The sequence below is a fragment of the Hypanus sabinus genome, chromosome 19, assembly GCF_030144855.1.
Source record: "Hypanus sabinus isolate sHypSab1 chromosome 19, sHypSab1.hap1, whole genome shotgun sequence".
NCBI lineage: Eukaryota > Metazoa > Chordata > Chondrichthyes > Myliobatiformes > Dasyatidae > Hypanus > Hypanus sabinus.
This window is the reverse complement of record NC_082724.1, coordinates 61,191,446-61,208,605: the sequence shown is the minus strand read 5'-3', so window position 1 is coordinate 61,208,605 and position 17,160 is coordinate 61,191,446. Positions and strand designations below refer to the sequence as shown.

At 43.9% G+C, this 17,160-nt stretch overlaps 1 protein-coding gene across 2 annotated transcripts in view; it reads right to left on the bottom strand.

Moving 5' to 3' along the window:
- The window catches only part of LOC132377967 (E3 ubiquitin-protein ligase RNF123), a 428,887-nt gene that overhangs the window by 308,120 nt on the left and 103,607 nt on the right, over window positions 1-17,160 (bottom strand). For both annotated transcript variants that reach the window (XM_059944516.1, XM_059944515.1), the window contains one exon: window positions 3,071-3,132. In XM_059944516.1, the coding sequence (XP_059800499.1) occupies window positions 3,071-3,132 (62 nt within the window). The remainder of the gene's footprint in view (window positions 1-3,070; window positions 3,133-17,160) is intronic.

Sequence of the window (17,160 nt, the reverse complement as noted above, 5' to 3'; positions counted from 1 at the left end):
ACGAACAAGCAGAAACAATGGGTCTACCTGGACAGGTAGGTTTGTGAATCTTGTGTAGGAGGTAGAAATGGGAGGTGCAGGGTGAGGGAACTATGAGGTTGGTAGCAATAGATGGGAGATCCCAAGAGTTAATAACGTTTGTCCTTTCACTCAAACTCATTAATAAATTTTCCTCTTCCTTTAAAAATCTATTCATAAAGAAGCTCTCTGAAAAGTGACCTCACTGCTTTAGCCTCTTACCTTACTATTTTGCTCCCTTTTAGCACTGCTTTTTTGAAATATTTCTTATTGTAACATATAGCAGTTTTTATGTCTTCCACTGTACAGCTGCCACAAAGCAACAAAATTCACGACATATGTCAGTGATGATAAACTTGATTCTGAATTTGATTCTGCATTTTGGTCACCTCACCCAATGCTTTTTCTGCTGCCAAGTGCAGTTCAACTTGGGCCTCTAGTACACTTTGCAGAATTTTACAGAGACAAAGGCAACTTATCTGTCAGTTTAAGTGCTACAGTGCAAAGCCAAGTACCAAAAATAAAAATGTAATGAACGTGCAACACTTTATCACAAACTCCTGAGGAGCATCAACAAAAAACATGTAAACACAGCTTATTTAAATCAGAGAATACTGGCCATTCTAGCTCAAACACAGTGCAAACTCAGAGAAGAACATTCATAACACTAAGAACATTAACCTGTAACAAAGCACATAGCACTTAGAAAGCAATATTAAGATGCAAAGCACTAAACCATAATCTACCAAAATGGGAAAAGAATGAACAGAATCAAGAGTAATCAGTTCCAATTTGAGTTTAGAGCAGGAGCTGGAAATGAATCTGAAATCATATGCATTTAGAGTAGGAATTGTCTACAGTCCTGCTTTTGCTACCACTATATCTACAGCAGGTACTTCACTGACATATGTTTATTGACATAGGATATAAAAGCAGAAACTGCTAGAAATACTGTGCAGCTTAGGTAGCACCAGTCAGAAAGAAACAGTTAACTTTTCAGGTCAAATACCTTCCAACAAAATTGGGTGTATTTAGTTAAAAAGGTAGTTTTAAGTTGACAGAAATTGGGGAGAGGCAGGAAGGTGTCCAATAGGTCAGCAGTCTAGAGAGATGAAATGAGAGAGGTGGCTATAAAAGCTAGCGCATTAACTAAGCTGTGTCTAAACCAGGTGTTATTTGGGAGGAGACAGAAGAAATCCGTACATTATAAAAGGGGAGAGGGAAGAAAAATATCATGCATGCAAAGAGTCTGCAGTTGTGCTTAGAAAGAATAGAGATAGTACAGTGGATTCCAAATATAGTACTGACAGTGGTTGGCCTGTTCTACACACCAATATAAAAACAGTGCAGTGAGTTTCAGATAGGAATTTACAGAGCAGGCATTATGTTCTACACAGAAATATAGAATTTGAATCAGATTAAGTTGACAGTTGAAGTTTTCAGTGATGCAGGTGGATGCTTCCCTGGTGTTATGGATTATTGATTACCTGACTGGCAGACCACAGTACGTGCACTTGCAACACTGTGTGTCAGACAGAGTGATCAACAGCACTGGGGCTCCACAGGGGACTGTCCTGTCTCCCTTTCTCTTCACCTTCTACACCTTGGACTTCAACTACAACACAGAGTCCTGCCATCTTCAGAAGTTGGATGCATCAGCAAGGGAGATGAGGCTGAGTACAGGGCTGCGGTGGGAAATTTTGTCACATGGTGCGAGCAGAATCATCCGCCACTTAATGTGAAAAAGACTAAGGAGCTGGTGGTTGACCTGAGGAGGGCTAAGGCACCGGTGACCCCTGTTTCCATCCAAAGGGTCAGTGTGGACATAGTGGAGGATTACAAATAACTGGGGATACGAATGGACAATAAACTGGACTGGTCAAAGAACACTGAGGCTGTATACAAGAAAGATCAGAGTCGTCTCTATTTCCTGAGGAGACTGACGTCCTTTAACATCTGCCGGATGATGCTGAGGATGTTCTACGAGGCTGTGGTGGTCAGTGTCATCATGTTTGCTGTTGTGTGCTGGGGCAGCAGGCTGAGGGTAGCAGACACCAACAGAATCAACAAACTCATTCGTAAAGCCAGTGATGTTGTGGGGGTGGAACTGGACTCTCTGACGGTGGTGTCTGAAAAGAGGATGCTGTCCAAGTTTCATGCCATCTTAGACAATGACTCCCATCCACTCCATAATGTACTGGTTAGGCACAGGAGTACATTCAGCCAGACTCATTCCACCGAGATGTAACACTGAGCGTCATAGGAAGTCATTCCTGCCTGTAGCCATCAAACGTTACAACTCCTCCCTCGGAGTGTCAGACACCTTGAGCCAATAGGCTGGTTCTGGACTTGTTTCCACATGGCATGACTAATTTATTATTATTTAATTATTTATAGTTTTATATTGCTATATTTCTTCACTATTCTTTGTTGGTGCGGCTGTAACGAAACCCAATTTCCCTTGGGATCAATAAAGTCTGTCTGTCTGTAATATAACTGATACGTCTTGGAATTTGTTGTTTTGTGGCAGTAGTCCAGTGCAATACATTAAAAACTATAAATTACACTAAGAAATATATTTTAAAAATTAAATTAAATAAGTAGTGTAAAAAGAGCAAAAGTAGTGAGGTAATGTTCATGGGTTGGTTGATTGTCAGTTCAGAAATGGCAGGGGGGAGGGGAAAGTAGCTGTTTCTGAAATGGTGTGTGCATGTCTGTCTTTAGGCTCCTGTACCTCCTTTCTGATGGTTATAGTAGGAAGACAGATGTCTTGGGTGATGGGGGTCCTTAATGATAGATGGCACATTTTTGAGGCGTCACCTTTTGAAGAGCTGAAGAAAGCGAGATTCAGACGTAAATATAGATATCATGCATGAAGTTCGATACAAAAATGTGGAAACATGCCGTGAGTTCCAGACAGTTCATAGTGTATCCGAAACTGCAATATGGGGAGTATGATTTTGCACTTAAGATAAGACCCTCTGTGGTGATTTCTTAATCAAGAATGCAGTTAGTAGTCAATAGTGTAAGCTCTTCCTGTAGGTTTACTCACCACTCCCCTGTCTCTGTTGTTGAGAAGTAATTTCAGTATTTGAATCTGTAGTTCTTCCACAACTACAAAACAAAACATTGCAGGTTATCAATGATTTCTGCCCATCACAATGTAGTTCTATATTTCACACCAATCCTTCAATTGCATTCTCACAGAATTTCACAATAAACTGCACAACATGAAACTTGTATCAAAAGGACATCAACTGACTGATGACATTGCCCATTACAAGGTACAAAGCCCGACTTTGTATTCAACTATCTGCCAGCCAGGGCAAAAATGGGCACAGAAACAGGTATAGAGTGAGCCAGCAAAGGCACATCATAAATACAAGAGGTTTTGCAAATGCTGGAAGTCTTGAGGTACACATACAAAATGCTGGAGGAACTCAGCAGGTCAGGCAGCATCACCAAGACTGATAAAGGGTCTCTACCAAAACACTGACTGTTCAAACCTTTCCACAGATGCTGCCTGATCTGCTGAGTTTCTCCAGCATTTTATGCGTGTTACTCAGGGAAAAGCCTCTGAGTGACACTCATTCAAATAGAACTTTATCACCATTCTTTTGTAGCAGAATCCTAAAGAAGAAACCATTCCTGAGGTAAAGATCAGAATGATCAGTGGCAGTAGATTTGTATCTTATCAGTTATCAACCTTTGTGGAGTTGTCCATCACCAACAGCCAGTGCAAGTGGCACTGAGGAAAAGTTCCTCATATTCTGCATCCCAATAGCATGGATACTGGGATTTCCGTGGGTTATTTCCATCCTCCCTTCCCCCCCTCTCCTTCTGATCTTCCTTCAGTCCTCCCCATTTTGCTCTCTTTTCCTCAAATCTTCCACCACCTCTACAGCTCCCCATCGCCTAGCTTTGTCCCCAATCCCCTCATGGTTTTACCCCACCAGACTCCCTCCCCTATCTGGTTTTGGACTCACCTGCCATTCACTTCTCCCCTAATGATTTTCATGATCACCTCCTTGCTTTAAGAGTCCAACACTGGTAGCCCTTTGTATTCCTGCTTATCTTTCTCCAGCAGCTATCTCATATCTTCACATTCCTTTCCCCACACTTGCTCCCACTGACTCCCAAACAATTTTCGCTCTGTCTTTGTCTGCCTCCATCATCACCCACATGTCACGGTCTCCAAGCTCCACTCCCCTACCTGGCACAACCTGCCTGTCATCTATCACCACTCCTCAGTTTACCAGCCACCACTCCCCTTCCCTTCTCCATGCTAACCATTTCACCTCTTCACCCTCAGTCCTGAGGAAGGGGAATGAAATATCGACAACTCCTTCCCCCCACCACCCCACAGATGCTGCTTAACTGCAGGGTTCTTGCAGCAGATTGTGTTTAACTCCAGATTCCAGCATCTGCATTCTCTGGTGCCTCCAGCGGATACATATCTGAATGGTCCATGAGCCCTATGTCATCATTCCTTCATTTCACTTTGTTTATTTAGAAATGTATGTCTTAGCACTATACTATCACAAAACAATAAATTTCACATCTTAGAAGGCAATTATAATAAACCTGATTCTTATTCTCTCCATATCCAATATAAATGGAGCACATTGGAGCTGTACTTTACCAATAACCAGTGCCTAGCAAACTGAACTTAACCAATCACCAATGCCAATATTAACTGTCCTTCAACAATATCCATTATCATTGGATCTGTGCCTCACCAATATCCAGTGCCCATGAATCTATCCCTCACCAATCTCCTGTCCGTGGATCTATCCCTCACCAATATCCAGTGTCGGTGGATCTATCTCTCACCAATTTCGTAACCATGGATCTATCCCTCACCAATCTCCAGTGTCCGTGGATCTATCCCTCACCAATATCCAGTGTCCATGGATCTAACCCTCACCAACATCCAGTGTCCGTGGATCTATCCCTCACCAATATCCAGTGTCCATGGATCTAACCCTCACCAATATCCAGTGTCCCTGGATCTATCCCTCACCAATCTCCAGTGTCCGTGGATCTATCCCTCACCAATATCCAGTGTCCATGGATCTAACCCTCACCAACATCCAGTGTCCGTGGATCTATCCCTCACCAATCTCCAGTGTCCGTGGATCTATCCCTCACCAATCTCCAGTGTCGGTGGATCTAACCCTCACCAACATCCAGTGTCCGTGGATCTATCCCTCACCAACATCCAGTGTCAGTGGATCTATCCCTCACCAACATCCAGTGTCCGTGGATCTATCCCTCACCAATCTCCAGTGTCCGTGGATCTATCCCTCACCAATCTCCAGTGTCGGTGGATCTAACCCTCACCAACATCCAGTGTCCGTGGATCTATCCCTCACCAACATCCAGTGTCAGTGGATCTATCCCTCACCAATCTCCAGTGTCGGTGGATCTATCTCTCACCAATATCCAGTGTCCGTGGATCTATCCCTCACCAACATCCAGTGTCTGTGGATCTATCTCTCACCAATACCCGTGGATCTATCCCTCACCAATCTCCAGTGTCCGTGGATCTATCTCTCACCAATATCCAGTGTCCGTGGATCTATCCCTCACCAATACCCGTGGATTTATCCCTCACCAATCTCGTAACCATGGATCTATCCCTCACCAATCTCCAGTGTCCGTGGATCTATCCCTCACCAATATCCAGTGTCCGTGAATCTATCCCTCACCAATCTCGTAACCATGGATCTATCCCTCACCAATCTCCAGTGTCCGTGGATCTATCCCTCACCAATATCCAGTGTCCGTGGATCTATCTCTCACCAATATCCAGTGTCCGTGGATTTATCCCTCACCAATCTCCAGTGTCCGTGGATCTATCCCTCACCAACATCCAGTGTCCCTGGATCTATCCCTCACCAATCTCCAGTGTCGGTGGATTTATCCCTCACCAATATCCAGTGTCCGTGGATCTATCCCTCACCAATCTCCAGTGTCCGTAGATTTATCCCTCACCAACATCCAGTGTCCGTGGATCTATCCCTCACCAATCTCCAGTGTCCGTAGATTTATCCCTCACCAACATCCAGTGTCCGTGGATCTATCCCTCACCAATATCCAGTGTCCGTAGATTTATCCCTCACCAATCTCCAGTGTCCGTGGATCTATCCCTCACCAATATCCAGTGTCCGTGGATCTATCCCTCACCAACATCCAGTGTCCGTGGATTTATCCCTCACCAATATCCAGTGTCCGTGGATCTATCCCTCACCAACATCCAGTGTCCGTGGATCTATCCCTCACCAATCTCCAGTGTCCGTGGATCTATCCCTCACCAATCTCCAGTGTCCGTGGATCTATCCCTCACCAACATCCAGTGTCTGTGGATTTATCTCTCACCAATATCCAGTGTCCGTAGATTTATCCCTCACCAATCTCCAGTGTCCGTGGATCTATCCCTCACCAACATCCAGTGTCCGTGGATCTATCCCTCACCAATCTCCAGTGTCCGTGGATCTATCCCTCACCAACATCCAGTGTCCGTGGATCTATCCCTCACCAATCTCCAGTGTCCGTGGATCTATCCCTCACCAACATCCATGTCCGTGGATGTATCCCTCACCAACATCCAGTGTCCCTGGATCTATCCCTCACCAATCTCCAGTGTCCGTGGATCTATCTCTCACCAATATCCAGTGTCCATAGATTTATCCCTCAACAATCTCCAGTGTCCCTGGATCTATCCCTCACCAATCTCCAGTGTCCGTGGATCTATCCCTCACCAACATCCAGTGTCCGTGGATTTATCCCTCAACAATATCCAGTGTCCATGGATCTAACCCTCACCAACATCCAGTGTCCATGGATTTATCCCTCACCAATCTCCAGTATCCATGGATCTGTCCCTAACTAATATCCAGGTTAGATCCTCAGTGATCTTGACACCCAGAAACTTGAAGCTGCTCACTCTTTCCACTTCTGATCCCTTTTTGAGGATTGGTACGTGTTCCTTTGTCTTACCCTTCCTGAAATCCACAATCAGCTCTTTCAGCTTACTGATGTTGAGTGCCAGGTTGTTGCTACGACACCACTCCACTAGTTGGCATATCTCACTCCAGTACGCCCTCTCGTCACCACCTGAGATTCTACCAACAATGGCTGTATCATCAGCAAGTTTATAGATGGTATTTGAGCTATGCCTAGCCACACAGTCACGTGTATATAGAGAGAGGGCTATGCACACACCCGGGGTGCACCAGTGTTGATCATCAGTGAGAGGGAGATGATATCACCAATCCACACAGATTGTGGTCTTCTGGTTAGGAAGTCGAGGATCCAACTGCAGAGGGAGATACAGAGGCCCAGGTTCTGCAATTTCTCAATCAGGATTGTGGGAATGATGGTATTAAATACTGAGCTATAGTCAATGAACAGTATCCTGACATAGGTGTTTGTGTTCTCCGGGTGGTCTAAAGCTGTGTGAAGAGTTGTTGAGATTGCATCTGCCATTGACCTATTGTGGTGATAGGAAAATTGCAATAGGTCCAGGACTTTGCTGAGGCAGGAATTCAGTCTAGTCTAGTTGATGGGCATACGTGAAACAATAGGTTAAAGGGAAGAGGAGGAATTAAACTAATAGGGAGGCTTTGAGACTAACATTGAGACAATACTCCGAATGATATCTTTCCATAACCCGAGAAAATGTAAATAATATGAAAATGTAGAAGTTGGAAGGGACAGACATTCTGTCAAGGAAACAGGAGAGGCTAATGACAAGCATGAGTTTTCAGAGCTGTAACAGCAATCTATAAACCCAACACTCAAGACCCTACCCGACCAAGCTATGAGAGCGGAGGTGAACAGATCAGGAACAGTGACGCAGTTAAAGAATGCTGGAAAGAACATTTTGAAGACCTCAGGATCCCCTGCCCTTAAAGTGAGTACTCTTGACTCCATCTCACAGCAACATACTCAGAGGTGAAAAGCTCCACTCACAAATCATCAGTTATGTCTAGGACAAGCAAAGCATACCAGGAAACCTTAGTGATGATGTAATCATGATCATCTTCAAGCAAGAAAATATCAGGCTGTTATAACTAGAGAGAGTTATATCTATCTACCACAGCAAAGTCATCCCCAGGGTCCTTCTAAATCTTCCTGACTCAGTGGCTGAATAACTACACCGTATGAGTTCTATCCACCTGCAGGTTCAGTGGACATGATTTTCACTGACCAGCAACTCTTTAGAGTACAGGAATCACCACCATGATCTCTTTCAAGCTCACCAAAGCCTTTGAGTCCATGAATCAGGAGAGACTGTAATATTTACAAACAGCTCTACCACAGAGCTACTCTCAGCAAAAACTGACTCTGTCATTACTGTATTGCAACTTAACCTTTTTGCTGCATTATTTTGCTTTGCCCCCAACATTCTAGCAGCACCAAAGACATTCAGAACTAATAGGAAGGTGCAACCTACAGCAACTACCTTCCAAAACCAAGGTCATCCAAACCTTAGTGAATGAGCTGCAGAATGCAGTCAATCCACATGCTTGCACAGACTGGAAGGCTGAGCTCCAGATCATTGTCAACTCATGGCTCCAAATGAATTTTGAAAGAACATAACTAATGTCTCCACAATCTCCACCACTACCTCTTTCAGAGCCCAAAGGTGCAGTTCATCTGGTCCAGGTGACTTATATACACTTAGATCTTTCAGCTTTTTGAGCACCTTCTCCCTTCTAATAGTAGCTGCACCCACTTCTCTTCCCTAACACCCCTCAACTTTTGGCACAATGCTCATGCCTTCCACAGTGAAGAATGTTACGAATGTCCCACCACTCTGAGGGGCCAAAGGGTACAAAGTAGCCCCCTCCTTTTTGAGAATCACAAGATCGCTATTAATTTGGGTCTGGGTCCCAGGAAATGAGAGAGAGACACGCAGGATCCACAAGGGTTTGGAATGTCGGTCCTGGCCTCAGCGATACAAAGCCACGGATAACTGCCATTGTCTCTTGGAGACGGAATTGTGTATTGAGTACTGTACTATTCATTGAAGCCCTCAGGGAATGACCAGAGTGGGCTGGTTGAGGGATTGTATCATTCCAACCTGAGACCCCGGGAGTAAGGATAAAAGAGGGTCTGGGGAACAAGCCCTTCAGACACACCAGGAGAAACGTATGAGACCGGTGGGGACTTGTGTGTGTCCATCCTTGCCCGGATGACAGGTCTTCCACTGAATGGCCTCGCTAAAGGACGAATGCGGATCAAGATCGGATGAAAGGAAAAGCCGGCAAATTTCAAAAATCTCTCTCTCTCTCCCCCCAACCAAAAAGCTGCAGCCTGAATGAACTGAGTGACTTTTATATTTCCATCGGACAATACATTATCCCCTAGACCAGGGGTCGGCAACGTTTACCACTGAAAGAGCCAATATGGACCCATTTCCCACAGAAAAGAAAACACTGGGAGCCACAAAACCCGTTTGACATTTAAAATGAAATAACACTGCATACAACGGTTGTTTTTGCCTTTATGCTATGTATAAACAAACTATAATGTGTTGCATTTATGAAATTGATGAACTCCTGCAGCGAAAACGAAATTACATTTCTGCATGCAACAAAAACATTTTGAACTCCGAAAAAAAGACGTTGGGTTGAAGGTTACTCCATAGGTAGCCTACCTTGGATTGAAGAATTAAAAGAAAGCGCGCACTGGCAGGTGTCAGGCATTGGCAGTGGTGATGTATATTAATAGCGATAAAAAACACGTTGTAGCGGTGTCTAAAATAAAGACACTGCAGTCAAAGGTAACTTTATTCGAACTAAACAGCCTTGATTTAAAGCCTCCCTCAACCCGTCCCAGTGGGCGCGGATGCTCCAAAAGACACGTACTCACAAACCCCCGTAGGCTATCTCCCTTAGCCGGAACGGTGCCTAATTGTGAGCCGGTTCGGATGTGCCAGGAAATGGGGTCTCCACAACGTTTTTAGATTGTACAAGATCACCATAATCTTCAAATTTCGAATTACATTTCAAAAACTAACAAACTACGGGGAGCCGCAGCACAGAGATCAAAGAGTCGCTTGCGGCTCCGGAGCAGCGGGTTGCCGAACCTTGCCCTAGACAACAATAGAACCTATTTCTTATTGATTATTATTATACCTGCACTTTTAGATTTAGTATTGACAACGTATATTATCTGTATGTTTGCATTGATATTATTTTTGTGCATTTTTATCAATAAATACTGTTAAAAATAGTACCATCAGACTTCAGCGGACCTCTCTATCTTTGCTGGTAAGTGACCCAGTTATGGGGTTCGTAACAACTTGGGGATCTCGTCTCGAGATCTGATACCAAATTGGAGGGCCAGTGAATCGGGCTTGTAAGTCCAAACTTGGATCTGGTTGCGCGGGTAGCCAGACGGGAAACCAGCAAAGATGGACTTGGAGGAATTTATAGAAAACCCGACTCTGGAGGCGCTAGAGGGGTCCACAAAGTCGGACTTGATAAATATCGCAAAAGGACTAAACCTCGCAGAGGTGAGGTTGTCAATGAAAAAGCGGGAGGTGCGGAGGGCCATAACTCAGTATTATATTGTGAAGAATGTGTTTTCAGCTGAGGTATTGGAAAATATCCCTGAAAAGGTACCAGCTAGTGGGACGGCTCAGTTAGAGTTGGAGAAATTGAGGCTGGACGTGGAACAGAGGAAGAGGGAGCATGAGCTCCAGCTAAAGCAGCTGGAAGCAGCTGAAAAGGAAGAAGAAAGAGCTGAGAAAGAAAAAGAGCAGGAAAGAGCTGAGAAACAAAGGGAGCATGAAATTCAGTTAAAACAGCTGGAAGCAGCTGAAAAGGAGAGAGAAAGGGCCAAGAAAGAGGAGAGAGCCGAGAAGGAGAGAGAGTATGAGGAGAAAGAGAAACAGAGGCAACATGACTTGGATATGGAGAAGTTAAGGAAGGAGCAAAGAGTTCAAGGGTCAGACCGAGAGGAGCGGTTTAATGTTAGTCGGGAGTTGAGGTTAGTACCTCTGTTCGAGGAAACGGATGTTGATAGATATTTCTTGCATTTTGAAAAGGTGGCAGTGAATCAGAAGTGGCCCAAAGAGCAGTGGGTGGCGTTGTTACAAAGTGTGTTAAAAGGGAAGGCACAACAGGCATATACGGCGTTGTCCATGGAGGAGGAAGAGTCTGAGAATTATGAAAAAGTAAAGGAGGCCATTCTCCGGACATACGAATTGGTACCTGAAGCGTATAGACAAAAGTTCAGAGATTTAAAGAAAGGGTGGAATCAGACGTATACCGAGTTTGCCTATGAGAAGGGTGTGCTCTTGGATCGTTGGTGTGCAGCAGAAATAGTGGAAGAAGATTTTTGGCATCTCAGGGAGTTAATTCTGATTGAGGAATTTAAAGGTTGTGTTTCGGAGGATATCCGAATGTATTTGAATGAGAAGCCGAATAAGTCCATCTCCGAATTTGCTAGGTTCGCAGATGAATACGCCCTAACCCACAAGACAAAGTTTTCCTCGAATAAAAGTTACCAGAGAGACCATGGGAATGGTAGAGAAAGCCTGCCGGCTGAGTCAGAGATCCCACTGGGAGCTAGTGGTAAGATTGAGGAGAAGAGGCAAGAAGCCAGGAGAGTTCCTGGCTTGACCTGTTTTAATTGTGGAAAGGGGGGACATATTGCATCTAGGTGCCTTGCTCCGAGGAAGGAGACAGGGAAATGGAAAGCAGCAGTCCCTATAGGATGTGCTGTGGTAATCAGAAAATCGACAAGAGAGTCCCAGGTAGACAGAGTATGAGAAGGGTCTGAGACATGTATGTCAAAAGGAACTGTGTCTGTGAGAGAGGGAGACACACCAGTTCCAGTGTGGATCTGGAGAGACACGGAAGCTGAACTGTCATTGATTAGCAGTAAGGTACTGGATTTTGGTCGCAAGACGGGAATGGTAGCTTTGAAAGGAATAGGAAAAGGGAAAGAAACGGTGCCCTTGCATAGGATCATTATAAATTGTGAGCTGGTATCTGGACCAGTTGAAATAGGGATGTGATCAGAATTCCCGAGAACTGACGCGGACGTCCTTCTTGGTAACGATTTAGCCAACGGTAAGGTTTGGTCAGCAATGAAGCTGACGAGCCAGCCTGTGAGTGTTGAAGTCCCGCCCCAGATTCCAAGATCTATCCCACATGCATGATCACTCACAGCATGTCGAGAAAGGCAGCTGAGAACGAGAGCAGTTTAAATGCCAGTATCGATTTGGCTGAGACATTTTTACCGACCCTGTACCACAAGGGTTTAAAGGGTGGTAAAACGGAGAGTAGTAAAGTGAAAGAGAGTAAGGGAGAGGAGGTAGACCTGCCCTTAGCCAGGAGAAAATTTATAGAGGCACGAAGTAAATATGAGAAACAGATAAAGCTGTTAAAAGGTCCAGGGTTGGACATGGATGATCTGTCTGGTTTGGCAGAACTGTTTGAAGAAGTTGAAAATTCTAAAGGTGTTCCCAATAATGAAATGAGGGCAGCCCTAGATGAAAAGGATGCCATTACCTTGAAGAAGTCTGCTGGGTTGGCAGATGAGGTTGTTTCAGCCCCCGGGGTTGAGTTTACTCTGGAAGGGAGTTGCCCAGAGAGTAACTGAGAGGATCAGGGGAATTTAGAATTTGAAAAGGGTACAGGTATTGAAAGCCTGGAAGAGGCAAATGTCCCGTTTGAGTGTGTCCAAGATGTGGATGCACGTGGTACTGAACTTAGTAATGGAGCTCAGAAAAAGACTGAGGTATTTGATTCAGTTGAAAAGGAATGCAGTCCTTGTGGGTCAGATGGACTTGGTTCAGTGAAGAAAGGGTTAACCTTGGTAATAGTGGGAAGTGAGAATTCCCAGTTGTTTGTGCTCGAAGGTGTGTTAAAAAGTTAGTGAGGAGATAAAAGGTGGTGAGGTGAATATTATTATTGAAGGAAAAGGGAAAAGTGTAGTTCCCAAATTGAATGAAGAAAATTTAAAGTCTGGATTGATGTCAGAAGCAGCCACCAGGCTACAGAGACAATGGCTTGGTAACGCAGTGCCTGCGAATCAATTACAGGTTGGGTTGGAATGTAAAGGTACCCCACACGCTATTGTTATTCAAGAGTGTGGTGTGAAAAAGCAGAATTCGAAATGCTGTTTGAATAAAGGGGGATTGCTTTCAGATCTTAAATTGAGAACTAATAGCATGAAGGGTCCTGAAGAGAAAACTAGCAACTTGCTTAAACTTAAAGAATTGTGTGGAACTTCGGAAAATGGTCTAAGTTTGGAACACATTGTTGATAAAATAACTTCCATGAAAGGAGCGGGCGAAAGCCTATTTCACCATGGTTGCACAAGCTCATCATGTGGGAGTTAACTGGAAAAGGGGCGAGGGTTGACAGGCTGCCATTTTAAATAGCAGGATCCGGTTTTAAGGGATTTCAACAAAGCATGTGAATAATAAAGACAACCCCCATGAAGTTTGACTGTTCAGTTTGAAAGTAAAATAAAGATTAGTCTTTGCATGAACTTTTGTAGTATACACGTAAGCTAAGATCACAACTCTTTAGTTTTTGTTTGCGGAAAGAAATACAAATAGGTGGTTATTAAACTGAAGCCTGATGCTACAAGACTTTAGTAAGGTACAAGATGTTGAGATATTAAAGGAAGTGACAATGTAATCGTTAACTGTTTAGATGCTGAATTTAAGGTATAACTGTATTACTCTGTAGTGAAAAAAAAACTTTTATATTGTGTTGAAGGAAGGGGGTGTTACGAATGTGCCACAACTCTGAGGGGCCGAAGGGTACAAAGTAGCCCCCTCCTTTGTGAGAATCGCAAGATCGCTATTAATTCGGGTCTGGGTCCCAGAAAATGAGAGAGAGACATGCAGGATCCACAAGGGTTTGGAATGTGGGTCCTGGCCTCAGTGATACAAAGACACGGATAACGGCCATTGTCTCTTGGAGACGGAATTGTGTATTGAGTACTGTACTATTCATTGAAGCCCTCAGGCCATGACCAGAGTGGGCTGGTTGAGGGTTTGTATCATCCCAACCTGATTGACATCTGAGACCCCGGGAGTAAGGATAAAAGAGGGTCTGGGGAACAAGCCCTTCAGACGCACCAGGAGAAATGTATGAGACCGGTGGGGACTTGTGTGTGTCCATCCTTGCCTGGATGACAGGTCTTCCACGGAATGGCCTCGCTAAAGGGTGAATGCGGATCAAGATCGGATGAAAGGAAAAGCCGGCAAGTTTCAAAAATCTCTCTCTCTCTCTCCCCAACCAAAAAGCTGCAGCCTGAATGAACTGAGTGACTTTTATATTTCCATCAGACAATACATTATCCCCTAGACCGGGGGTCGGCAACCTGCGGCTCCCGAGCCATTTGTGGCTCTTTCACCTCTGTGCTGCGGCTCCCTGTGGCTTTGGGAAATAATTGGTCAGTATTTAATTAAAATGTATTTTATGTTAGTTTGTTAGCTTTTGAAATGTAATTCTAAATTTGAAGATTATGGTGATCTTGTACAATCTAAGTGTGGCGACACATTTCCTGGCACATCCGAAACGGCTCACAATTAGCCAGCATTCAGGCTAAGGGAGATAGCCTACGGGGGTTTGTGAGTACGCGTCTTTTGCAGCATCTGCGTCCATGGGGGCTGGGTTGAGGGAGGCTTAAAAGCAAGGCTGTTTAGTTCGAATAAAGTTATTCGACTGCAGTTTACTGACTGCCTGAGCACACCGCTACAACGTGTTTTTATCGCTATTAATATACGTCACCACTGCCAATACCTGACACCCGCCAGTGCGCGATTTCTTTAATTTTTCGATCCAAGGTAAGCCAACTATGGAGAATTCTAAAAAAAGAAAAGTGACTGAAGAAAACAGAACGTTTAATGATATGTGGACAGATTCATTTGCTTTCACTGTTGACGAGACTGGTTTACCGGTATGCTTAATATGCAATGAGAAACTAGCAAACAACAAAAAGTCAAATGTCGCAAGGCATTTCCAGAATAAACACGCAGCCTTTGCTCAAAAATATCCGGATGGAGATGAGAGAAAAAAAGCCGTTTCGGAACTGATGCGGAAGGTTGATCTGAGCAAAAATCATTTCCAGAAATGGATGAAGTCTGGAAAATCAACGACATACGCCAGTTATATTGCCGCTCAGGAAATAGTCAGGCACGGGAAGCAGTTTACAGATGGTGAATATATAAAAGAATCTTTCATTAAGATTTCAGAACATCTATTCACGGACTTTAAAAACAAGAGTGAAATTGTGCAGAAAATCAGGGATATGCCCCTCTCTGCAAAGACTGTCAAAGACAGAACCATAAAAATGGCAGAAGACATCACAAGACAGCAAATTAAAGACATCAATTCAGCTGTGGCCTACTCGATTGCCTGTGACGAGTCTAAAGACAAAGGTGATATTGAACAAATAGCGTTGTTCTGCCGGTATGTAAACTCTGCCGGGCCACAGGAAGAACTGATTGAGTTGATACCTCTAAAAGACCAAACACGGGGGGAGGACATCTGTGAGGCTGTCTTGAATTGTTTAAGAGCCAAAGGAATAAAGACCACCCATCTGGTGTCAGTAGCTACTGATGGGGCACCGAATATGACGGGAACGCACAAGGGATTTGTGGCTTTACTGCAGAAGTCGCTGGACAGAAAGCTGCTGACTTTTCACTGCATCTTGCACCAAGAGGCACTGTGCGCTCAAACATTTCCTCCGGAATGCACAGAAGTAATGGATGTTGTCATTCAGATTGTCAATAAAATAATGGCAAAAAGTTTAAATCACCGTCAATTCCGTTTGTTACTGGACGAGCTGGAAAGCGCATATTCTGATCTCCTGCTGCACAACAAAGTCCGGTGGCTGTCCAAAGGGGAGGTGCTGAAACGCTTTGTCGCGTGTCTGGAAGAAGTGAAAACTTTCCTGGGCAGCAAAGGGCTCAACTTTCCTGAGCTGGAACAGCCAGAGTGGCTGGAAAAGCTACACTTCATGGTAGACATGACAGCGCACCTGAACACGCTGAACACAGCTCTTCAACGGGGTAAGGACGTACAGCCCTGCACATGTTGGAGGATGTTTTGGCATTCGAGCGCAAGTTGACGTTGCTTGCCAGAGATTTACAGAAAGGCACATTGTCTCACTTCCCCAATTTGAGAGAGTTCAAACAAGGTCACGACATGATAAATTCGGAGTATTTACATTCTGCAATCATCGCAATGCAAACATCGTTTGGGAAACGCTTCTGTGAGTTCAGAGAGGAAAAAAACACATTATCCTTCCCGGTCACTCCCCTAAGCATCGATCCATCCCTACTAAATACGACTGCATTGTCAGGTGTGAGTCAACCTGAACAAGTATGATAAATATTTTAATTGCCTATTATTTTACGTATATTCATATGTTTTCATTGTTCAGTGAAATAGTCCTTTTATTTTTCAGGTTGACAGCTGGCTGACGTTATTTTTGGTTTGCTGCTGGCGGCAAATTTAAGTTTGGCGTTTTTCATAAATACAAGAAGGACTCAAATAGACGTTGAGTATTTTACTTAAAAGTAACCTTCAACCCAACGTCTTTTTTTCGGAGTTCAAAATGTTTTTGTTGCATGCAGAAATGTAATTTCATTTTCTCTGCAGGAGTTCATCAATTTCATAAATGCAACACATTATAGTTTGTTTATACATAGCATAAAGGCAAAACAAAACGTTGTATGCAGTGTTATTTCATTTTAAATGTCAAGCGGGTTTTGCGGCTCCCAGTGTTTTCTTTTCTGTGGGAAACGGGTCCAAGTGGCTCTTTCAGTGGTAAAGGTTGCTGACCCCTGCCCTAGACAATGATAGACCTTATTTCTTATTGATTATTATTATACCTGCACTTTTAGATTTAGTATTGACAACGTATATTATCTGTATGTTTGCATTGATATTATTTTTGTGTATTTTTATCAATAAATACTGTTAAAAATAGTACCATCAGACTTCAACGGACACTCCTATCTTTGCTGGTAAGTGACCCAGTTACGGGGTTCGTAACAAGAATAATGCAAAATATTCATTTAGTTCCTCTGCCATCTCCTTGTGCCCCATTATTATTTCTCTGCCCTTTTTTCTAGCCGTCCTACATCCACTTTCA